This window comes from Gigantopelta aegis, chromosome 4, assembly GCF_016097555.1.
Source record: "Gigantopelta aegis isolate Gae_Host chromosome 4, Gae_host_genome, whole genome shotgun sequence".
Lineage (NCBI taxonomy): Eukaryota > Metazoa > Mollusca > Gastropoda > Neomphalida > Peltospiridae > Gigantopelta > Gigantopelta aegis.
Window position 1 is genome coordinate 5,936,298 of NC_054702.1, and position 25,626 is coordinate 5,961,923.

Here is a 25,626-nt window from a genome sequence, read left to right on the forward strand (position 1 = left end):
TTTCATGTGAGGCCTACATAAAAAAAATCTGTATTCACCGTCCAAAGGAGGAAACGTCAATAATTAATTAAATATGGCATATACAAACATAGGATTTGGCATGAGGATACATCTCCGTACGATGAATTTAAATATGTTTAAAAAGAAACAAAAATAATTTTAAATAATGATTTTAATCTTCGGGCGGAGTACGTCACAAAAACATTCCTCATCGCCCGAAGCCCCAAAGTAACACAAAGTTCAATACAAAATAAACCACTACTGTCAGTGTCGAAATAACTATTATGTTTCATCCACGGGCTGTGTACAAGGAAATGAGTATGGAGATATTTGGCTAACGAATATTAAGTAGGAATTAGATACGCTTGGGCTAAGTTATATGTGGAAATCGACCCATACCCATATCAGTTTTTATTACATAATTAAAGAAATAATATTTGATCTATTTAAACAAAAATCCTACAGTTTAATAACAGCGTCACCAAAAGGATCACTATATAAACACTTAATAAAGGAATATCAATTACAAACATATCTGACGAAGCCAATTGATTCACGTAATATAAAAGAAATAGCGAATTTGTGCACACAGGCTAAATATTGAAGCTGGTAGGTACACAGATATCGAGAGAACACAAAGAGTATGTACATTATGTAATATTAATGAGATTGAGGATGAGTTTCATTTTATTCTTCAGTGTCCACGATACGAAACTTCAAGAAATAGATTTATTAAGAAATACTACTCCAAGAACCCCAGTGTTTTTAAACTAATATAGCTATTGTCAACTACAAACAATAAGGAGATAAATAACCTTGGCAAATACTTAATACAGGCAAACAAAATGAGGGATATGCTATTACTACAAACAACTTAATATATCTATATTTGTGTAACCCATATTGCCGATTGTTTATATATAGATATAGATGGATTGTTTTATCGGTATATGTGTATGTATTTATGTAAGTCATTCTCCACCATTGTTCCGCACTATTGTACATAATATTGTATTTCATTGTTATAATGCTGATAAGTTGCAAAACTTAACGCAATAAAGAACTTGAACTTGAATATCCACGGGCTGACTTGAGAATCGGGAGTGTTGTTTTAGTTAATTGGTCCTTTCTTTCCCTGGCCTGCACATGTGATTCCTGATTGGCAGGTGTATGTTGCAGGGTATCGACCAGGTAAGTGATTACCACTGTCTAGACGTACGTACAAAATACTAGCCAGTTTTTTAAGATCACAGGGTATTGTGGCATAACCTGTCGCGACTATAGTACAATATTAATGGACATTATCAGCCGCCCTGCTTCATTACTGTAAATAATGCTGTAAAACCTTTGATTAAGTAGACTTTCCCATCTAAAATTACAAAACTGACCAATTACGTAGTACCAAAGAAAATAAAATTATCACATGGGTATCGTGAGTGGTCGTTTTTACTCTAACGCACCCTAATAGGCCTAATAATATTCTGCTTTTTTTTAAAGAGAGAAAAGTACTATAACCCCATTTCGTTCTATTGGTGCAAATTGAAATATATTTAGTTAAAAAGTTGATTATACTCTCAAGTCATTTATGTGGTTTTACAAGTAGGGTTAATGAAAGTGAAGCGCCTTGTAAATAAGAGCGTTTATTTACACTGTCACTGTGCATACAGATTTCATTATGTACAGCCCGAACATGAAAAATGCGATATTTTCTTTAAAAAAAAATGTTTGTCATACATTTATATTTTTTACATATTTAAATACATCATATCGAGGTGTATCTTTATGTTAAATATGAACAGTATACACCTCGGCATTAGCATCCGAGTTTTGGTTTTGTCTCCGGGTTACTTTCGGGCTCCGGGCTGTAAATTGGTCGACCGGCCTGGCCTGGCACCATCGGTTTCTCCACCCTCTGACTCGCTATCCGTTTTTTCTTCAGTATCACTGTTGTAAGTAAATGTGTGTCTTTCTTCATTTACTAACAGCTCAAATTGGTACGGCAAAACGTTTTGCGAACAAACACTCATTGTTTTATGAGTGGTACGGACTAATGCTTTTAAGTGTAAGGCTTCAGATCAAGCGACGCGTCTCTGACGTCACGGACCTCGTGATTGCCCTGCTCATTAAAGATCGGCAATTTCCGCTAAGAGCTCGTATCTGGTTTTTTTTTATGGAAATATTTTAAGTAATTAATTTTTTTTTTTTTTTTTTTTTAGGTGATTCAATTTATAATTAATTGTACATGGTTGGTGCCAAATATAGGTCACGTGACATGTTCCTTTAAAAATGGAAAATGACTAACAGCACATGCGCGTTACCATACTTTTTGCAAACGCATGCGCCTGAACGCAGTTAGAAACGTCGCACTCTTTCCTGTTTTCCGGAGGGTGTTTCACTTTTGTTTACTAGAATGGATTTGTTTTACATCCAAATTGTAGATTTTTTACGTCAATTGATTACAATCTATTTTGTTTCACGTATCGTAGCTGAAAACTGTAGAATAATATTTCCGTAAATATCGTATTCGTGTTTTTGTCGTTAGGTGAATACAGTTTGGGACGTCGATGGTAACTACTTAAGACGGTATTTCCCAACTTAAACAGTTAAAACAAATTTGACGTTGACACCACTTTTACTTGCCCTTGGGTTTTTTCACTTGCCCGACTTAAACTTTTTCAAATTGTAAAGTGAATACATTTATCAATATCCCAACAACATATGCTATGGGGAAAACATTTATTTTGGACATGTATAGAACAATATTTTAGTGTCAGTCAATAAAATAAAATACCATTCATTTAAAACAGTTAGTCATGCAGATTACAATCCTTCCTTCTACCCGGATTGTCAATATAACATTATTTTCAAATACATTGTATCTTAACATCTAGTCATTCCACTGTGACTGCCGATAAAATTCATCATGTTCTAGGCTTGTAGGTCTTTAAAAAAAAATTCAAAAATACTAGTCAGCTGAGTTAATACTAATAGTAAATATAATCATGCATTAGCCCGAGATTCTTTCCCTCAAGACCGGCCTCGGTGGTGTAGTGGTTAGGCCATCAGTCTACAGGCTGGTAGGTACTGGGTTCGGATCCCAGTCGAGGCATGGGATTTTTAATCCAGATACTGACTCCAAACCCGACCAGTGATCCGTAACTGTTTCAACAAAGGCCATGGTTTGTGCTATCCTGCCTGTGGGAAGTGCAAATAAAAGATCCCTTGCTGCTAATCGGAAAGAGTAGCCCATGTAGTGGCGACAGCGGGTTTCCTCACAAAATCTGTGTGGTCCTTAACCATATAACCGTAAATAAAATGTGTTGAGTACATCGTTAAATAAAACATTTCTTTCTTTCCCTCAAATTTTGTGAACATTTCTATTTCTATATATAAAATAAACTATTTGTCAGCATGGTATTATTTTGCAACTAAAATAAAATATAACATAGGTGTAAGAAGCGTTTGGGTGGGGCAGGGAGGGTATGTGCCCCCACTTTTCTTGACTCTGTAAATATATATTTATATATGTGTGTTTTGCGCGCCCCCCCCCCCCCCCTCCCCACACTTTTTGGCACCTTCATATGCCACTGTATAATTATGGAATAAGCCCACTTTATGACATACCCTGATGCAGACAATTTGTCATATATATATATATATTAAAAGGTTGCATGGACACTACCGTTCGTATCACATTTTAATTTTTTCTGGTATTATTAAACAGGTCTTTCTATCAGCTACATAATGTTTTGTAAATAGTGCCAATCAGTATACAGAATTATTTTACATGTGCTGTTTGTTAAGTGTAAGGTGCATTGTTTTTCACACTTGTCAGATTGAAATTATGTGTGCTGTACAAGCGTGGTCGCACTCGCACACCTTAAAGGCATACTGTCACAGATTTAAGGACCTTATTTATCTGAAAATGAATAATAAATCAAAATTACATTAATTTTTACAGACCAAATCTAGCTATTGCATCACTTTAACTACACCATGATGGAGTGAAATCCATGTCAACCCTCTCAGCAATGTTAGTTTTTGAATTATGGACCATTGCCATAATTCAATTATTTTTACAAAATATCATTAATAAGTGTAGTATGGTGGTTACATAGATGGTTGAATAAAGTACATTTAGGGACAGATCCAATATATATATTTGTAAGTAATACTTTGTTAGGCCATGTAATAGGTCAGTGGTCTGACAGTATGCCTTTAAAAGATAAGGTCTGACTATATAGTCTATACCAAACCCTTACCAATGAATTTTTTGTTTTCAGCAGGCCATGTTTTCTTCTTAGCAGGAAATATTTCTTTTGACTTGCTATCTTAAAAAAAAAAAATAGCAGGCTATATTTTGCTTCCTATTTTGAGCCCTGCATTTTGCATATCCATGTATATTAGCTGGTTGTTGTAAAACAAAATATGATTGATATACCAGTCATGTTGCACTGGCTAGAATGAGAAATACATGTAGTATACTGTTTAAACAATGTTACATACATGTTCATTTACTAGCTACATTGGGCTTACTTATTATATGAGGATAACTTATTTTGAGAAATGAAGGTTTTTGAGTTTTCAAAGTCTGGTATTACTAGTTTGTGTAGGAATTTGGGCGTGATCGTCACATCAGTTTGAGAGACACATTTCTTTGAGAGATTACACTTTGAGTTATCAAAGTTTAACTGTGTGTATATTACATGTATATATATTTTGGATTAATTTTAATATTAAAGGGTTTTCTTTGGGTTTTTTAGAATTAACATGATTGGCCATGATTGTTAAGCTGTTTAAAAATGAGTGAGAAGCTGCCACCATTAGACTTGATTCCTCTGCCTGAGGACTCTAAAGATGGGTGTTCTGTTCCCGAGTCAGAAGGAGATGGAGAGACAGGGGACAAGTCGGAAAGAAAACGACATCACACCAACGATGAGATCCAGTCAGCTGAACCGGGTGAGAAGAAGAAAAAGCTGGACGCCAAAGTGTTACTGAGCTCTGAGCTGGAAAAACAGAAACAAAAAGCTGTGGAAGAATCGGAGAGTGGCAATCTGGGAATGCAGGGTGATGCCGTGTCTAGTCAGGATGGCGTCGAAGCTTCGTCGAGCTCCTCGCAGACGATTGTTGACGAGTTGTTCCAGGATTTCCTCGCCTTCAAGATGCAGCAGGACGAGAAGGTGAAGCAGCTGAAACAGCACAGTGTGAAGTCGGCCGAGGTCTCGCAGGTCGCCCACTCCATGGAGGAGATGAGCAAGCTTCTCGACCAGGAGATCAACCTGTTGCTGAGCACCAAAAAGCCACAACAGACTGGGTCCGATTCGCCACCCTACAAGGAGAAGAAGAAGAAGAGGCATTCGGAGAAGAAGAGAGATCGAGAACATAAACATCGCAACAGAGACAGAAGTTACGATCGTGAAGATCGGAGAGACAGAAAACATAGGCGTGATGAGAATGATGGTCGGGATGGCGATAGAAAGAAAAGGAAGGAATGTGATAAATGGGACAAACATTCAGAACGTAGGAGAGATAGAGATTCAGAGTCAAAGAGAGAGAAGGATTCTGAAAAAGATAAGAATAAAGACAGTGGAATGAAGAAGGACAAAGATTTGGAAAGAGAAAAGAACAAAGATAGTGGAATGAAGAGAGAGAAAGATTTGGAAAGAGAGAAAAATAAAGACAGTGGAACGAAGAGAGACAAAGATTCAGATAGTAATAGAGATAGGGAAGTGTCAAAAACCAGCAGTGGAACAAGACAGAACAATGACGCTTCCTCTATAGATGGCTGTGATCATAAGAAAGAAATTGATTCCACAACACACCAAACATCAAATGACAAAATGAATAAGGTCAAAGATTCTGAAGCTGTTAATTGTGCTGATGATAATTCTAGTTCTCCAAAGGCGGGTTTAGGTTTTAGTTTGCAGAAACCTGAACCTTCACTGGTGTTTGAGACTGGCAACACAAACAGTGTGTCGGCTGATTCCAAGAAGCTGGATGGGGATAATAAAGCTCCAGTTTCAGTGGACACACAGAAGAAGCCGATGGGTTTGAAGCTGGCCATTAGTCAAGAAAGCACAGCCTGGATTCTGTCTGGACAGTCACATAACTATAAGAAGAATAAAATAATGGAGGAAGGTAAAACCTATATTTAATTATATAATACAGACCTTGTTATTTAAGAGGAGTTGTCACTTTTGCTCCCCATCACTGCTCTGAGACTAGTTCCAGGAGTAATTTTTATCTCCCCTCAGCATGTAAATGTATATGGTATTAATATGGAAAGATCTTAAATGGCTTCCATAATCTTACATTTGGGGAGCAATAAATCACTTCCCTCTTCCTTTTTCATGGCAATATCTATATAATATACATGTACAAGTGTCCCATTCTTCATCCTTTTAGTGTGTTCTTAATAAATTTAAGTTGAATCAATTCTGAGGATTCAAATAATAGAGAATTATCAGGGTTTCATGCATGTAATTTTATTAATTATTTTCATCTAAGGATCTGAAGTATGAACATTTTATTTCTACATGTATTTAGGCAATTCTAAAAAATAGGGCCCATATGTTTGAAGTTATCTTTGCGCTATAATATCGTAGGCTATGACGTCACTATGGCGTGTGTTGTAGTGCTAAGATAGCTATGAAAATTTGTAGCCAGACCTGCAATTGCCCTCTAGAAATTTTGTTTGTTTTGTTTAATGACACCACTAGAGCACATTGATTTATTAATCATCAGCTATTGGATGTCAAACATTTGGTAACTTTGACATAGTCCTAGAGAGGAAACCTGCTACATTTTTCCATTAGTAGCAAGGCATTTTTTATATGCATCATCCCACAGACAGGAGAGCACATACCATGGCCTTTGATATACCAGTCATGCTGCACTGGCTGGATCGAAAAATAGCCCAATGGGCCCACCAACTGGAATCGATGTTTGATGAACAGCACATCAAGTGAGTGCTTTACCACTGGGCTACGTCCTGCCCCCTGTCCTCTAGAAGGCATAGCATGCAATAAATTCTTCCTTCTTTACTTCTTTTTTGTTTTCTTTTTCTCATGGAATGTTTAATTTACAGGTGAGGTGAGTTGGTCCTCCAGCGACAGTTCATCTGACAAGGAGTCTGAGTCTGAAGAGAGTGACGACGACGAGCTACCCGACGGTATACCCAATGAGTCAGGGTCTTTGTCCGACACTGATAAGGAAAGTAAATCTTCAAAGTCAAAAACGAAAAAGAAAAAGAAACATAAGCATAAGAAAAAGAAAAAACATAAAAGCAAGGATAAAGCAAAGAAAGATGAGAAGAAAGATAAGCTAAAAGAGAAAAAGAATGATGACAAGAAACATTCACGGTCAAGGTATAAAAATATATGTATATGATTATATAAAAATTATAAATCAAAGTATAAAAGTATTATTTGTACATCATTATATACAAGGAAGGAAGAAAATGGTTTATTTAACGATGCACTCAACACATTTTATTTACGGTTATATGGCGTCAGACATGGTTAAGTACCACGCAGATATTGAGGGGGGAACCCGCTGTCACCACTTTATGGGCTACTCTTTTCGATTAGCAGCAAGGGATCTTTTATATGTACCATCCCATAGACGGGATAGCACATACCACAGCCTTTGATGTACCAGTCGTGGTGCACTGGCTGGAGCGAGAAATAGCCCAATGGGCCCACTGACGGGGATCGATCCCAAACCGACTGCGCATCAAGCGAGCGCTTTACCACTGAGCTACATCTCGCCCCCTCATTATATACAAATTATAAAACAAGCTACATTTGTAAAAATATATAACTTCTTTAATTAACTTACAAAATATTATATTAAAATTAAATCTAGTATTAAAATTTACTGTCATAAGATTTTAGGTATCTTAAACATGCTATATTCTATATAGGTATATTCCTTATCTTATTTAGATATGTTTTTGAAAATATGTCCTGATCCACATTATGATGGTTAGTAGCAGACATTTTTGCCAAATTATGTATAAAACTTTAAAAAATTGTAAAAAGCCAGTTCTTTTCTGACAAATTATCAATTATTTCGCCAAATTAAAATAAAATTTGTCAATTGTTTTTGAATTTTGCAATTGGCAAATTTGGCGAGTGCCACAGCTAGCCCTGAGCAGGCGTTTACTTTGTTTTGATACTGATTGAAAGAAAAACAAGAAAGAAACTTAAGTCACAAAGGAACAGTGGGTTATTCTTCTTAATATCTTATACAAACATTGGGTTATAGCAAAATGTATGTTGCTTAAGCCTAATATGATTTATGTTTTAATAGACAGGCACACTTTATTCGGCACTAGGCCTCTAGAAGAAGATAAATATATGAAAGTAAGCAATTTGTTGCTTTGGTTTTTAATTGTGGATCTAATGGAATATGAGCACTTGATTCTTTATTTATTTATTTGTTCCAATACATTTGTATGTTTGTATATGCAGGTCTGGGTCACCACGAAAAGGTCATCGATCGAGGTCATGTTCTGCTGGCCGCAAATCAAGAAACAAATCCCGGTCACGTTCTCCTGGTCATAGATCGAGAACGAGAAGTCACGACAGACGGAAAGACAAGTAAGTGACAACACAGCTTTCATCTGCAGTTCTGTCTGACATTTGTTTTTATTTAAAATATCACTGAGGAATGTGAAGAAATGCTTGTCTGACAACACCTCAGCTATCGAGTATATTACTGTCTCGATATTTAGTCAACAGAGGAAACTGCTACCAAAAGGCTGTAAGGGATCTTTTATATATACACAATGCAGCACATGCCACAACCTTTGATGTACATGTACTGGTTGTAGGGCATTGGCATTGTCCACAAGTCGTTTATGCTTTATGCGTTTATGTGTTTATATAAGTGGTGTTCCATTGATCGATTATAATCAAAGATTGATTGGTTGGGGCTCTAGCGATGTGATGATTGATTTTGAAATTCATAATCGATTGTTTACGGAAAATGTTAACCGCAGTAAATATTTTCTTGCTCGTCAAAATTTTTATTCATCAAATCCAGTATTTATGGTCTATTATTGTGTACTTTTCTTGATTTCTACCTTTTGAGGCTATGCTGCTATGTACTCATTTGCCATAAAGAATAAAACAAATAGTAAGATTTATTGGGGGGTTTTCTTTTAAAAAATCAACTAGTTTTTCTCATTCAAAAATTCCTATCATTCATTCACAATTGAGACCAAGAAAATATAACTTATTAGGCCTATCTAAGTATGAAACAAAAACTGGCTTGATTAAAGAGCCGTGCGCAACCAGATACGGTGTCAGTGAACTAAATCAAAACATGTTTAGTCGAATAAAATCGAAAAGCAGATAAGTTGCCCACGGACGATTCGTCTCCTAAAATAAGTTATGAACTACCTTATACTTATCGTAAGTACCTAACCCCAACCATATGTACAAATATCATAGCTTTTAAACAGAGATTATTATTAGTTTTATAATATCAAATCTTTGATGAGAAGTTTTTTTGTTTTGTTTTTGATGAGAAGTATATATATTTGTTTAAAGTATGGATTACTCGATATAAGCACAAATACATAATACATAGGCCTACTGTTGATTATTTAACTCCACACAAGTTACATAAAAAGGTATCACTGATTTAAAAAAAAAAGATAAGCCAGCACAAGTACATGCACATAATATATAATAGTAAATTATTTAACTAGTTACTATTTTTTTTTTTTTTTTTTGCTCATACTGAAAGAGAAAAAATAATAATCTGCAAAGATTTATTTGAAAAAAAGAAGAAAAAAAGTACAAAGTAGTTTGCGTAGTTGTGTGGTAAGTTCAGTCAACAGCTTGTCGCTAACATCCACTAGACTGGTTTATGCGTTTCATGTTAAACCAAATGGCCACGTCGGACACCAATCAAATAGTTCGTTAACATTAGCTGGCTGAAATTAGGGATGGATCTGCGGACGATTTCGTCCCAATAAAATTTTTCGGAAATTACCGATGTTGAATTGTTTTAAATTTATATGACGGAAATTGGATGCCATTTTTTAATTCTTGAAGTTAACAAGTCTTTACTTTTTTCAATTTTGACAACTGGGACAAAACACTTAAACTGTTTATTCTCATGTCGGATTAATCACTGAGATCAGTCCCTATTTTGGGAGGTTATAATTTTTACGGTCCCAACAAGAAATTTGTGGGTTCTGTGTACCTATCTGACTATCACCAATGCAAACATGTCAGGTTTAAGGGAATCGAATGCTGTGATTGGCCGAAATACTTTATGGGTCATTGGGATTACCAGCAAGGTGTGGAAACATTTATACATGTATCATTAAAAATAAAAATGGTAACATCGAATAATCGTCCCAACCCTGCCTCGAGGTACAAGAGTCAAACCCAAATCCCAGCATATTTATGTCTGAAGTATAGTTTTGTTTACTTTAAGCAATTTCCTATGTTTTCCCTTGCATTTTGTTTCAGTTAAATATGACAAACTACTTAAACAAAGTATCACTATAGAACGCTTAAATGTAGCTTTTAAGTTGCTTATGGATTTGGACCTATATTGAAGAAATGAATCCATTATTCTATTTGAACTCTACATTTATGTTTTTGGTATATTGTTCCCCAAAATATTCTACAAACCTGCAACAAAATTCACATCTCATGTGAAAGATATCTTTTTGGGAAATGTAAGAACATTTAAAAGTAAAAATTACTACTTCAGACATTTTAGATGATCATGGTGATGAAATATATACATATATATACATGTATTTTTAAAATAGGTGCATAACATCAGGGATATTTCCTGAGCAATGGAAACATGCAAAAATAACTCCATTATTTAAAACTGGGGATAGACAAAAGTGTGAAAACTTTAGACCAATTTCTATATTGCCAATAATGTCTAAAATAATGGAAAAACATGTGCATAAAGCATTATCTGAATTCTTCGAAGAATACAAACTCCTTTATGAATACCAATCTGGATTTAGAACCAAACATTCCTGTGAAACAGCTCTACTTAGAATTGTTAATAATTGGCAAAAGTCAGTAGATGATGGTAAATTTGTCTCAGCTACATTCATTGATTTTAAAAAAGCATTTGACATGATAGATCATGATATACTCATGAAGAAACTAAGCATCTATCACTTTGATTCAAAATCTCTAAAATGGTTTGAATCATATCTCTCGGGTAGAAAACAAACTGTTGTTCTTGGCAAAGCCCGATCTGATCCTCTTAATCTCTCATATGGCATCCCACAGGGATCAGTACTTGGCCCCACTTTGTTTGCATTATATATCAATGATCTGCCACTCTATGCAAAGCATTGTGTCATGGATCTGTTTGCTGATGATGTAAGCTCCACATCTGTAGCTGATGACATATCTCTGTTAGAAAAACATGCCCAGTTAGATTTGAATGAGGTGAGTCTTTGGTGCAACCATAATAAGATGTCTCTTAACTTAAATAAAACTAAAATCATGCTTATTGGTTCTTCTAAAAAACTGACCTCGATTGCAGAAACCTCAACAGCATTGACTGTATATGTAGATCACATACCAGTGCAATGTTCCACTTCTGAAAAACTTCTTGGTGTACACATTGACCCAACACTGACATGGGCTAACCACATAAATGCCATTATTAAAAAATCTTCTTATTTATTATACATTTTTCGACAAAACAGAAAATATCTTGACCAAAAGACCAGATTAATATTCTACAGCTCTTACATATTACCTCACTTAGACTATTGCTCCACAATTTGGGGAACCTGTTCAAAACATTCTATAGGAAAACTTCAAAAAATCCAAAATCAAGCTGCAAGACTTATTACTGAAAAAAGCAAAGAAATGTCCACTGCAGAAATAATTAGCTCTCTCAAATGGCTTAAAATCAAAGAGAGAATTGACTTTAGAACCTGCCAGTTTGTCTACAAAGTCCTCAACAAACTATCTCCATCATATCTAGAAACAATGTTTCAAACAACTTCAGAAATTCACTCCTTAAATCTGAGGTCAACTCAACATAATCACCTTTATGAATTAAAACCAAGAACAGAATTTTATCGCCATAGTTTTTCATGCAGGGGAGCTAAACTGTGGAACACACTACCTTCAAAGATAAAATATTCTCAATCCCTCGCCTCATTCAAATCCAGTTATTTTAAGCACTATTCAAATAATAATCAATTTTAAGATATACCTTTGTTGTTGATTTTGTGTTTGTTAAAATAATTATGATGTATTGAGTTATCACTGACTCAAGTTTCTTAACAAATTGATTTAAATATTATTTATATATTCATAATATGTGCTATTGTTCCTCATGCTATACATATTACATGTATGTTGATGTTGTTTCTTTGAATGTATGTATGTATAATATCATGTATAGATTAGAGAGGGCCTCATGGGAGACCAGTCACCTTGTACTGAATGTGTTTACCCTCTGAAAATAAAGAATTTTATTATAGTTCCAAATTTGTTCGATCCTCTCCAAGTTCCTACACATTCTAACCGATTGTATAATTGAAAGTTGATCAGTTAGTGCTAACCTATGACAATGATGATCGATGATGAAATTGAACCAATTCCCAACACTAGTTCTTCATGTTTTAGCACTAATTTACTTTCCATTGTTCAGACATGGCTATGATGAGTGGGACGCCCGTAGCTATGGATCCAAGGGTGAGCGTGATCACAGACGGCATAGATCGAGGAGTCGATCGCGATCGCGAGACAGGGGGCGTGACCGGTGGTATCACCATGATACGAGAAGCAGCAGGGAGGAGAGGGACTTGAGACTGAAGATTGATAAAGCTAAACTCAGGAAGATAGCCATGTAAGTGTCAATAAGATAGCTGTGTAAATGTTGATAAGATAGCCATGTAAGTGTCACTAAGATAGTCATGTAAGTGTCAGTAAGATAGCTGTGAAGTAGTCAATAAGATAGCCATATAAGTGTCAATAAGATAGCCATGTAAAATGTAAGTGTCAATAAGATAGCCATATAAGTGTCACTAAGATAGCCATGTAAAATGTAAATGTTGATAAGATAGCCATGTAAGTGCCAATAAGATAGCCATGTAAAATGTAAATGTTGATAAGATAGCCATGTAAGTGTCACTAAGATAGCCATGTAAGTGTCAATAAGATAGCCATGTAAAATGTAAATGTCGATAAGATAGCCATGTAAGTGTCAATAAGATAGCCATGTTAGTGTCAATAAGATAGCCATGTTAGTGTCAATAAGATAGCCATGTAAATGTCAATAAGATAGCCATGTAAGTGTCAATAAGATAGCCATGTTAGTGTCAGTAAGATAGCCATGTTAGTGGCAATAAGATAGCCATATAAGTGTCAATAAGATGGCCATGTGTCAATAAGACAGCCATGTAAGTGTCAGAAAGATAGTCATGTAAGTGTCAAATAAGATAGCCATGTAAATGTCAATAAGAATAAGATAGCCATGTAAGTGTCAATAAGATAGCCATGTAAGTGTCAATAAGATGGCCATGTAAGTGTCAATAAGATGGCCATGTAAATGTCAATAAGATGGCCATGTGTCAATATGATAGCAATGTAAGTGTCAAAAAGATAGTCATGTAAGTGTCAATAAGATAGCCATGTAAGTGTCAATAAGAATAAGATAGCCATGTAAGTATCAATAAGATAGCCATGTAAGTGTCAGTAAGATAGCCATGTTAGTGTCAATACTATAGCCATGTAAGTGTCAATAAGATAGCCATGTATGTGTCAGTGAACAAGATAGCCATGCAAGTGTCAATAAGATAGCCATGTAAGTGTCAGTAAGATAGCCATGTTAGTGTCAATACTATAGCCATGTAAGTGTCAGTAAGATAGCCATGTTAGTGTCAATACTATAGCCATGCAAGTGTCAATAAGATAGCCATGTAAGCATCAATAAGATAGCCATGTAAGTGTCGGTAAGATAGCCATGTAAGTGTCAATAAGATGGCCATGTGTCAATAAGATAGCCATGTAAGTGTCAAAAAAATAGTCATGTAAGTGTCAATAAAATAGCCATGTAAGTGTCAATAAGAATAAGATAGCCATGTAAATGTCAATAAGATAGCCATGTAAGTGTCAATAAGATGGCCATGTAAGTGTCAATAAGATGGCCATGTAAGTGTCAATAAGAATAAGATAGCCATGTAAATGTCAATAAGATAGCCATGTAAGTGTCAATAAGATAGCCATGTAAGTGTCGGTAAGATAGCCATGTTAGTGTCAATAAGATAGCCATGTAAGTGTCAATAAGATAGCCATGTGCGTGTCCGTGAACAAGATAGCCATGTGCGTGTCCGTGAACAAGATAGCCATGTAAGTGTCAGTAAGATAGCCATATAGTGTCAGTAAGGTATCCATGTAAGTGTCAATAAGATAGCCATGTACGTGTCCGTGAACAAGATAGCCATGTAAGTGTCAGTAAGATAGCCATATAGTGTCAGTAAGGTATCCATGTAAGTGCCAGTGAATAAGTTAGCCACAAATAAAACATGGCTGTGTGTGAAGTTAAATTAATCAGTTTATCATATTACTCTTCCCCACATAATATTTTCATCTGAAAAAGTTCCCTTTTTCTTATTTCAGTAGCAAATGTTTAATTTACAAGTCTGATTTTCCCCATTTTGTTTATTTCAGGGCTAATGTTTTAAAGAAGATGCAGGCTGGAGAAGAAATATCTGGTGTTGACTCGGTTACAATGAACATGCTGAAAGCTGGCGGGAAATCAGTGGAGGAACTTACAGGTTTGTGAGACCATCATTAGATTTGTGTGTTTCCATCACCTTTATATAACTTACAGGTTTGTGAGACCATCAGTAGATTTGTGTGTTTCCATCACCTTTATATAACTTACAGGTTTGTGAGAACATAGACATATTTGTGTGTTTCCATCTTCTTTATATAACTTACAGGTTGTGAAAACATAGACAGATTTGTGTGTTTCCATCTCCATTATATAACTTACAGGTTTGTGAGAACATAGACAGATTTGTGTGTTTCCATCTACGTTATAGACATCTGTGTTATGTTCAGAATTTCAGTTGAGTTATGAAACTCCTAACTTAATGGTAAAAGATTTCTTGTAAACTGATTATAACTGAAAATCTCAACTTATTGCCATTTCTATAGACATTACCTGTCCTCAAACAAGTGCACCTCCCCCCCACGCAAGTGGTCTGGTCCGAACATCCCAACAGCCAATGGGATGGCCTAAATTCTTCTACTGTATACTGCTCTCTAGTTCCGGTCACATGACTGTAACTTCCTTCTTTTTCTCTTCGCGAAAGGGTCTGGACGTCTTTTGTTTGGCTCTGTTTGGAGTCAACTTTTTTTATAAGACCTTTGGTTTTGTATTTGTGTTTGGGTGAAATGTTTTTCACCTTAAATTTCGTTAGCTTCGTTAGCTTTCGTATGTTTCTTTTCGCGTATTCGCTTGACTTTCAAGCGTTTATTACATGAAATGTTGTTATATTGCCGGTTGTCGTGTCGGACGCCATTTGCAAAATGGCGTCTGTATTGACTGGCTTTGTGTTGGGTGGAATGTTTTTTTTTTTTTTTTTCACCTTATTCGTTAGCTTTCGTTAGCTTTCGTATGTTTCGCGTATTTCGCTTGACTTGCCAAGTGTTAATTACATGAAATGTTATTATATTGCCGGTTGTTGTGTCGGACGCCATTTGCAAAATGGCGTCTTTGTTGACCGGCTTTGTGTTTGTGTCATGATTTCTTTTCTTTCTCTTTCACAGATTGAAAACTTATTATCATGTCAGATGTTAATGTTCAGCGACAGGTACGAGCGTGCCTACGCTGTAAGAAGTTCACTGCAGGCGGCGACCCTCATGAATTATGTCCGGGTTGCCGTGTTCCTTGTAGCCTCTCTTCGAGATGCGACCTGTGTTCGGGCCTGTCTACTGTCGAGTTCGCGGCCTACTTGAAGGTGCTGTCGGCGAGAGCCAAGAAAGTGGAATCTTCGCCGTCAATTGCGGACTCCATAGCAGATGTATTACGTTCGATGCTACCTACTATGCTGAAAGAGACTATGGCGTCAATGGCGGCCTTACCACAACCGGCGGGTTTGGGGCCAGGTCCGGTTCAAGTCCCCTCTTCGGGGGGTGCGGCTCCAGGATGCAAGACTTCAGATGACAGGCCTGCAGTTCCTACGCAGCCCTCTGACAAGCCGACTCAATCAGTTAGGCGTTCCACGGCCTCCAAGGATCACCGATCTTCAAAGTCATCTTCGGCGCAGCGGAGCCGGGACCGGAGCCGGGCTCGTAGCCGTTCCCCACGACCTGCACGTCTCCCTACGGGTTCCGTGGATCGGCAGCGCAGACCTTCTATTGACGCTTCAGAGGGTTCTCGACGGGACCGTCCACGGTCCGGTTCACCAGTGAATTCTGTTTCGGCCGATCGATTAGCCTGTGCTCGAGTGCTTCGAGACTTTGGAGATGCAGCGCCTACAGCGGTTTCCGTCATTGATGAGACTGAATCTTCTGACCATATGAATATGAGGGATTGCTTGGCGGCAGTCTATGACATGTTGCCGTCCTTGCCACATCCACCAACGCCGTCCAAGAAGGGACCGACACCGATGATAGCGACTGATGTCCCTCCGGAAGATGTGGTGATCCGTTCCTTGGCTGCCGGTACACTCGTATCCGAGGTGGCGACGGATTTAGACCGCACTTTTAAAGACACAGCGTCTTTCGTCGCCTTCCCGACTTGGGGTCACCGTATGTATCCGGTGTTTGACATGACCTTTACAGATGTAGCTCCGTCCTTGGATGAAGATGTTCACCGTCTTGGGAAGTCGTCAACCGTGGATTTGACGGACAAACAAGTACAAGCCATGGATACTGCCCAGAGACGTTGCTTGTTTGTATTATCTTACTTGGACGTTTTCCTTGCGGCGATGGCCACCCAGGCAAAAGATGCACGGTGCTACGCGCTGTTTCAGCAATCGGCGCAGATGCTAGCTTTCCTGACGTCTTCGGTGACTTCGATGTCCTCGATGTTAATGCAATATCGTCGCCAGGCTTATTTAAAGAAATCCACTTTGGATTTCCAGCATAAGAAGGAGCTGTTAGCTCAACCGTGGTCCGCAACGAAGCTGTTTGCAGGCAAAATTTCTGAGGTGGTGAAGGCCAATGATAAGGACCAACAGTCGACAGCAACTGTTAAAGCGTTGCAACTTATTTCCACGTTGGAATCTACAAAGCGGAAGTCTACATTCACACCACAACCACCATCTAAACGCTGGAGAGGTTCCTTTCGAGGTCAACCTTCTCGAAGGTTTCCGGTCAGACGACCATCCGGTCCGCCAGCTCGGACCCAGGGGAAGCCTGGTCGACGTTGACGCCAGCCAACAGATCGTGGACTGCTCAGATTGCTTCAACCTACGCCCGCCCCTGATTTTGAACCAGAACAACGATTCGGTTTTGACGCTTCCGGTGTGTACCACACCGGTCGGAAGATCCATGGTCGGAAGTCGACTTCGCCGTTATTGGCGAAACTGGCAGACACTTTGCCAAGATCCGTTTGTCACGTCGATCTTGAAGACAGGGTATCGTCTGCAATTGTCTGCCATCCCTCCATTGACCACTTCACCTCGAGAACCGCGGCATTCCGTTGCGCAAGTCAAGGTTCTACAGGAGTCCGTCAACAAGCTGGTGGAGAAGGGAGCCGTTCGCAGCATTTCGGAAGTACACTTAACACCCGGATTTTACTCGGACATCTTTCTCGTACCAAAGAAAGATTCTCCAGAGCTGCGAATGATTCACAACTTGGCGGTCTTCAACGACCACTATCTGTCTCCTCCTCCGACCTTCAAGATGTTAACGTTGCGAGATATCATAGCCGTGATCAGACCGGGGGATTGGCTTGCCTCGCTAGATCTCAAGGACGCCTACCTGCACGTTCCGATGCATGCCGATTTCCATCACTACCTACGGTTTGTGCTACAGGGTCGGCATTACGAATGGACAGTCCTGCCCTTTGGGATATCCATAGCGCCATGGCTGTTCACCAGAATCACGACTCCGATGTCACGCTTCCTGCATCGCAGAGGTATATCCTTTTACCCATACCTCAACGATTGCCTGATGAGGTGTCACAGCAAGACAGGGCTGACTGCACATGTTGCCTTCATCATGGACTTTCTCAAGCAGCTGGGTTGGATTATCAACATCGAGAAATCTCGACTGGCTCCCACACAGTCTCTACAGTTCATAGGCGCTTGGCTTCGACCCGACCTGGGCCTCGTTCAAGTTCCTTTAGACCGTTGGGAGAAGATCCAGACCATGATTGCCATAGCCCTCACCGCTCCAATGACCTTCCGCGGTTGGCAGAGTCTCCTGGGTCTCCTCACTTCTGCCCAGGATTTGACACTCAGAGGTCGTCTCCAGTTGCGGCGCTTGCAGATGTTTCTCAACCCGTTTGTTCGTTTCAACAATCCGGACTTGATCATCTCACTTCCAGACGATCTACGCTCCAGCCTGCAGTGGTGGCAGCTCCGATCGAACGTCTTAGAAGGTGTCTCTATGCGGGCCTTCATAGCCACTCATCACCTATTCGTCGACGCGTCACTGGAAGGTTGGGGAGCCCATCTAAGCAACCAGACTACTTCAGGGCTGTGGTCTCCCGGCGAACTCGGACTCCACATCAACCTGTTAGAGTTGTTGGCAGTCTACTACGCTATCCTTCATTGGCGACAGATGTTGACGGAAGCCTCTCTCATGGTGGCCACAGACAGTACGACCGCGGCGGCTTACATCAATCGTCAGGGCGGAACTCACTCCAGCAGTCTGCTGCAGTTGACTTATCGTCTCTACAAGCTGGTCGACGAAATTCCATTGCAACTTCGGGCTCGTCATATTCCAGGGGTTTGCAATGTACTAGCCGACACATTGTCCCGGCCGTCGTCTCCACAGCCGACGGAGTGGATGCTCCATCCGGAAGCGTTTCGATGGGTGTGCGACAGACTTTGGACACCAAACATCGATCTTTTCGCCACACGATTCAACCATCAGCTGAGGGTTTACGTGTCTCCGGTGCCGGATCCCGAAGCTCTGGATCTCGATGCATTGGCCATCAGCTGGGAACAGATGGACGCGTACGCTTTTCCTCCACCAATCCTCCTTCCAAGGGTGCTTCAGAGGTTTCAGCTGTACCATTGTCGCCTGTTGCTCATTGCTCCGATGTGGCCATCCAGGATGTGGTATCCAGATCTAATACGTCTGGCCGATCCACATCCTTTACCGCTGCCAGACTGGGATCATCTGTTGCTGCATCCCACGTCAAGACTGTACCATCCACGTCCGCAGTTGTTCCAACTGCACGCGTGGACTTTATCTCCAAGAGTTTGAGGAAGAAAGGTTTTTCTTCACAGTCTACGGCGGCCATTTTTAAAGCGCACAGATCATCTACTACTGCGGCTTACAACGTCAGATGGCTTTGCTTTCACCGATGGTGTGTTAGAAAAAAACTCAAACCTCAGACGATACAGATACCTCGTCTTGCTGATTTTTTGCTGTATCTGCGGACCACTTTACGATTGAAGGGGTCTACCATCGCTGGGTACGTTTCGGTCATCGCTACTGTTCGTGATGTAACTACTGGAACGAAGTTATCGGGTATTCCTGAGATCCATAAAATGATCAAAGGTTTTCGCCTTGAAGATCAAGTACACCGGTTTCGGCCACCAAGATGGGACCTGAATTTGGTGTTACGAGCGTTATCGACCGCACCTTATGAGCCGATCGAGTCCTCTTCCCTGCAAGATTTGACACGGAAGACGGTGTTTTTACTCGGTTTCGCCACGGCTGCTCGTGTCTCAGAACTTCATGCTCTTGATGTCGATTTGGTACGTTTTCACCGAGATCGGCGTGCAGTCAACTTGGGGTTACTCATGAACTTTATTGCAAAGAATCAGTTACCAGACCAAGCGCCTCGCTCGTATGTTGTGCAGGCCCTCTCCTCTATCGTTGGTCCGGCGGACGTTGAGGACTTGGCGTTGTGCCCTGTTAGAGCCCTGCACCAGTACATCGAGAGGACCAGATCTTTTCGACAACATCGTAAAAGACTTCCTTTCCTGTAACCAGAGTCGGTTGAGGGATATTACCAAGAACACGGTGGCCACCTGGATCCGGTCTTCTATCCTGACCGCTTATCAGAAGGAGGGTTTACCTGCTCCGTCTGCTTCCAATCCGCATGAACTACGTGCCTTGGCTGCCACGATGTCCCTGCATTGCAACACATCCATTCAGCACATCATCACTGGCTGTTTCTGGGCGACGGACTCCCATCTTCGCCAACTATTATCTGAGGGATGTCTCCACAGAAGACGTTGAGGGGTTCCATCATCTGGGTCCGGTTGTTGCTGCACAGACTCTGTTGAATACAAGCTATCCTTGTCGCCGTTGATGTCTGTCTGATTCTGGGCTGCATAACGAGATGTCCACCGAATCGACAGGTGAGGATTGCTTAGACTTTTGTTCTTTTGCACAGTTCACGCACTGGTGCCGGAACTTTTGTCTCGATAACCTTAACTCTTCACTGCATGTGGTTATTGGTTGTCGTTATTGAACTAACAGATCTTTGGTGTACTAGACAGAAAACATTCGGGGGTCTTGTTTTGTTCAATGTTCTGACGGATGCACCTCATTAGGTTGTCGCTTGTTATTGAAAAACTATAACACTTCAATACGTGAGGGTTACCTAACACCTGCATCCCTGGTGGCTACGTCTTCCCACCCTGTCAGAACCAGCATGAGATGTGGCTTCCGCCTCCTGGTTCATGTGTTCTAGGAGCCGTACCTGCCACTGCTGACGGATGCCACCATTCTGGTTGTTGTTACTAACATCACCTGCATTGGTCTGTGACGGGCATCCCTAGGAGGAGGGTTTACCAAGGTTGGCCTTATTCTTCCACTAGTCAGCCTCTTTCCGGTTGGGGAGTTATCACAAGCATCTACGGATCTCGGCACCCACCACCATCTGTTGAATGCTGCACTTGTTTGAGGACAGGTAATGTCTATAGAAATGGAGAAAACTTGAGTGTTTTCTCTTTTATAGATACATTACCTGTCCTCAAGATTCATCCCGCCCGGGCCTCCCCGCTTCCTGTTCTCCGTGCGATGCGCTCATGGAAAAAGAAGGAAGTTACAGTCATGTGACCGGAACTAGAGAGCAGTATACAGTAGAAGAATTTAGGCCATCCCATTGGCTGTTGGGATGTTCGGACCAGACCACTTGCGTGGGGGGGAGGTGCACTTGTTTGAGGACAGGTAATGTATCTATAAAAGAGAAAACACTCAAGTTTTCTCCAATGTTACTTTAATCAGTTTTTAATACTAATAGTTGTTAACAAAATCTTTCAGTTGCTTTTGGTTCTTTCAAAACTAATTATTGTAAGCACTATCAATTTTTGTTGTTGTGTTACAGAGTACTGTAAGAAACTTGCCGAGCGTGAGAAGTGTGCGTATTCGAGCAGTGAGAGTGACGCAGGTCAGCGATCGGACAGTGACGACGATTCACTGATACATCACCCATTTGTGATTCGCGACCCAGCATCACAGCCCAGCATTGTTCTCAATATTCGGGTAACTGTCGCTAAATTATCACCAGTTATTAGGCAGTGTAAAGTATTTTCACTTTTTGAATATCTTTACCTCTAACAATATTTTTGCAATCTTAGGTAACCAGAAATAGCTTTACATAGGTTTTTGTACCTAGGTAACCGATTGTTCAGTTATGTAAAATATATTGGGGTAATCGGTGACACTAACACTATTACTTTATTTCTTTACTACATTTATGCTCCAAATGTCCAAAATGTAGTTTAGAACATTTCGATTTCATGGAGTTTTGAAATAAGTGAAAAACATTCAGGAATCCTGAAGATTTTTTACTCTTAGAATGCAAAGGTTCCCCACATAACCATTTGGCAGTTCATTTGAATTTAAAGTTGCATAACAAAATACATACAGAACTACAGTTGATGTGAAATATTGAGCCCTGGTTATACATTACCTACAACTATTTGCTTAAACTATCAAGGTTGGCAAATCTAGTATGTTACTAATAGTCCTGATGTTTGTGATAACTGAAAACTGGTTTTGTGCTAAACAAAAGGCTAGGTGTGTACGTCGGAAACTAGGATCACTGGCTCTATGGTTCTGTTTATTTCTTCTGCTAATCGTTTCAGAATTCCAAGCAGCTGCCTGTTCGAACTCCCCAGGAGACGGTAATGGAGTCAGCACAGCTCAGACTTCAGTTCCCTGTGTCCAGCGGAACGTCCCATCGCGCCAAGGAGGGGGAATGGGTTCCCGTGCCAAAAACAACAGCAGCCGCTATTGCAGCACCAGCGGCTGCACTAGTGACGGCCGTTGCTGTCGGTGATATCAAAGTAGCTGAAGTGAGCAGTGTGACTACTCAATCTGCAATAATGCCAGCTCCTGTCGCTCCACCACCACCACCACCACCTGTCCCTGCATCGGCTACAACTACAGCAGCGGTTCCTGCCGTTGAGACTAATAATGCAGATAAAGTGTTTCCTGATCCACCACAAAAGGTTTATTTCTAGTTCATTTGATATCTTTCAAAATTAAGGCGGGATTTATCTCATTCGGTTGAGTGCTCACATGAGGTGCTTGCATCGTAGGATCGAACCACCTCGGTGCATTAATTCAACTGATTGGGTTTTTTTCTCATTCCAACCTGTCCACCACAACTGATCAAAAGGCGTGGTATTTGCTTTCATGCTTTCCTGTCTGTGAGAAAGTGCATAACAAAGATCGTTGCTGCATTAGGAAAAATGTAGCAGGTTTCTTCTGATGACTACGTGTCAGAATTACCAAATGTTTGACATCAAATAGCTGATGATTAATTGATTAATGTGCTCTAATGGTGATGTTAAACAAAACTAACTTTAATTTCAAAATATATTATTAAAGCTCTTCATACTAAAGATAAAAAGATATGTTGTAACATTGCTGGACTTCTATCCTATTAGTTTCTTGGCTGTATCGTATATGGTGTTGTTATGCTGTATCATATATGGAGTGAATAGGCCCATAAGAACAACATGTGTAGTGATGACATCAAAGTTATGTCATTCGTGGGTTTACAACTGTTTTATGAATACTATATAATAAATAGAAAATTTCATGTTATTTCATCGAATCATTTGCATAGCCAGGATTTTATAGGGACTGGTCCACACAGTCTATGAGTTGTGTTATGGAGCAACTGGCAAATATCAACAGTATTGTGTGGGGGGGGGGGGGAGAAATGTGATTGGGTGGCATGGTCACTATTCCTCCCTCTCTTCTCTTCTTCCCACCACCCCCCCCCCCCCCCCCCCCCCCCACCCCCCGAGTGAATATGATATATATCTCTCACCCCGTGAACTTTGTTGACTTCACTCGGTGAGCTATAAAGCATAATTGACTTAACATTTATGAAATATTGTATGTATGTCTTTCAGGCAATCGATATTGGCAGCATCATAAGTGAGCGGCTGCATGCAGCTCGGAAGTTAGCGTCTAACCCATACGATGTGCAGGCACTGACGGCCATGCACCACGTACAACAAAAGGTAAACATGTGACAGGGGTTTACTGAATGCCCAAATTATTAATATTGCTATTGCTATGAATTCTGGCACAATGTCAAGAGTCGTATCCAGTAATAGTTAATTTAGTATATGTTAAAATGTGCCTAAACTATAATAATAAATCAATCAATCAATAAATAATGAGGATGATTGTTAGCTTGAACTAATCTTTCCTGAAGCCCGCAATAAAGCAAAAACATAATTGTAATATACAAAACATATCAATTTCACAAAATTACTACAGTAAATGAATTTTGTATGTGAATTGAAGAACAAAGGATTTCTGTAATATATAACCAGTGCTGTTTGCACTGGCTTCCTCTTCAATGACAAGCAGTTCCACTGTAATTTTGTGACTTGGTTGTGGGTGATAGCTGGAAAAAAAAAAAACCCAACATTTCTTGTAATTTTCTTGTTTGTATTGTAGGCAAGTCGATGGGCGGAGTCTAAACACCTGCCCGGTCAGTTCATTGGATCGACCGGTGTCCAGACATTAACCCCGCAAGAACTGGCTGCTGGAGATAAGAGAAGCCAGCCGTGGGCAAGAAAGGTATATCTTATTTACAGCTTTCTCATGTTATAACATGTTGGTAGCTTACACCGACTTTGCTGTCTCTATACTATCAAATGTCATTGCCGTTGTGAAAGATTATCTAAAGTACTCAGTAATTTGTTTTTATGTATGTAGCTTTTTATAACTTTATGAAGTTAAGTAAGATGAAGATTTTTTTTGTTTTGTATGTGCTTAGGAAACAAAATAGTGATGATATGAAAAAATAATAATTGTTATTTCATTGTATTATTTAGTCTGTGTTTATACCAGATGTTACAGCCAGAATGCATGAAGTCTGGTTACACTTTGATTGTATTTTCTGTGTTTTGTGGTCATTGAGGAAATGGAGGCAGTAATTGAACAGATTGGGAATTTAGCAGTTGTAGGAATAAATAGCTTACAGTAGGGCTGTCATGCAGGGCTCGAAATAGCGGCCTACAAAAAGTGAAAAGCAGTCTATTTTTGAGACCTATCGGCTGAAATAGAAATTCACCTGTTAAAACCACCCAGAAAATTGCAGGTAATTTTTTAGAGACCGAGGTATGTACAATTATGTCATCTTCTATTTAGCTTGTGATTTTGTTATATTTTAATTCCATAATGCTCTAAAATACATCTCATTGGTGCTGATGTTTCACACACTATCTCAAAGTCTCTCATCCCACATGCTCTTATTTCCAGCAGGATATATTTTTTCTTTTGGCAGTTTATTTTAAATAACATGACATCATATTTTACTTCCTATTTTGAGCCTTGTAATTTGTAAATTAGTTTTGTTTATTTTGTTGTCTTGGAGTTGTTTTGGATGGATCCTTGTTTATAAAATTATATTTTGAGAGAGTTAATATATTTTTGTAAAAAAATCCAAATTCTGGTGATCTGGGGTGTCATAAAAAGCTTTCTGTTATTTCTTTTTGTGATCATCTTCTGATAAAAGTGATCATCAGTAGTTTTCTGTGATAATGTAAACTGGATTAATATCGCGGCATATTTGTTTTGCAAATGCAGACTTAGCGCATGTTTTTGATGTGTACATTTTACTGACAATTGTTGATATCAGCGTCAACTATTTGCAATGAAAATAGTACGCGTTTATAAATTTCATGACTTGAGGTTGGGTGCGAACAATGTAAATTTATATGCACACATTTACACGCCAGTTTATTGAGACCTGTTTGTGTTACTGAGAGGCAAACATTCACTGGAGAATTGAACTTTGAAAATTAGAAATTATTGACTAGGAATAGTGCCTAACATAATCTAAAAACAAAACCATTAATATATTCAGCTTCCAGACTTTCTGCCAGAAAATAATTTGATGGCACTTAATTAAAACAAAATAGATCATAAGTGCTCCTACTAGATGGCTATCGGTTTAAATCTTTTGAAATTGGACACTGCATTTTATACACAT

General features: G+C 39.3%; 1 protein-coding gene across 5 annotated transcripts in view; it reads left to right on the top strand.

Annotated features, from left to right (window-relative positions):
- The window catches only part of LOC121372560 (protein Son-like), a 40,245-nt gene that overhangs the window by 2,758 nt on the left and 11,861 nt on the right, over positions 1–25,626 (top strand). For all 5 annotated transcript variants that reach the window (XR_005957952.1, XM_041498953.1, XM_041498956.1 and 2 more), the window contains exons 2-10: positions 4,764–6,138; positions 7,088–7,367; positions 8,475–8,603; positions 12,667–12,864; positions 14,688–14,794; positions 21,487–21,644; positions 22,250–22,615; positions 23,531–23,641; positions 24,087–24,209. Coding sequence is in view for 4 of the 5 variants with exons in the window: in XM_041498953.1 (XP_041354887.1) it covers positions 4,803–6,138; positions 7,088–7,367; positions 8,475–8,603; positions 12,667–12,864; positions 14,688–14,794; positions 21,487–21,644; positions 22,250–22,615; positions 23,531–23,641; positions 24,087–24,209 (2,808 nt within the window). In the remaining variant the exon portion in view is untranslated. The remainder of the gene's footprint in view (positions 1–4,763; positions 6,139–7,087; positions 7,368–8,474; positions 8,604–12,666; positions 12,865–14,687; positions 14,795–21,486; positions 21,645–22,249; positions 22,616–23,530; positions 23,642–24,086; positions 24,210–25,626) is intronic.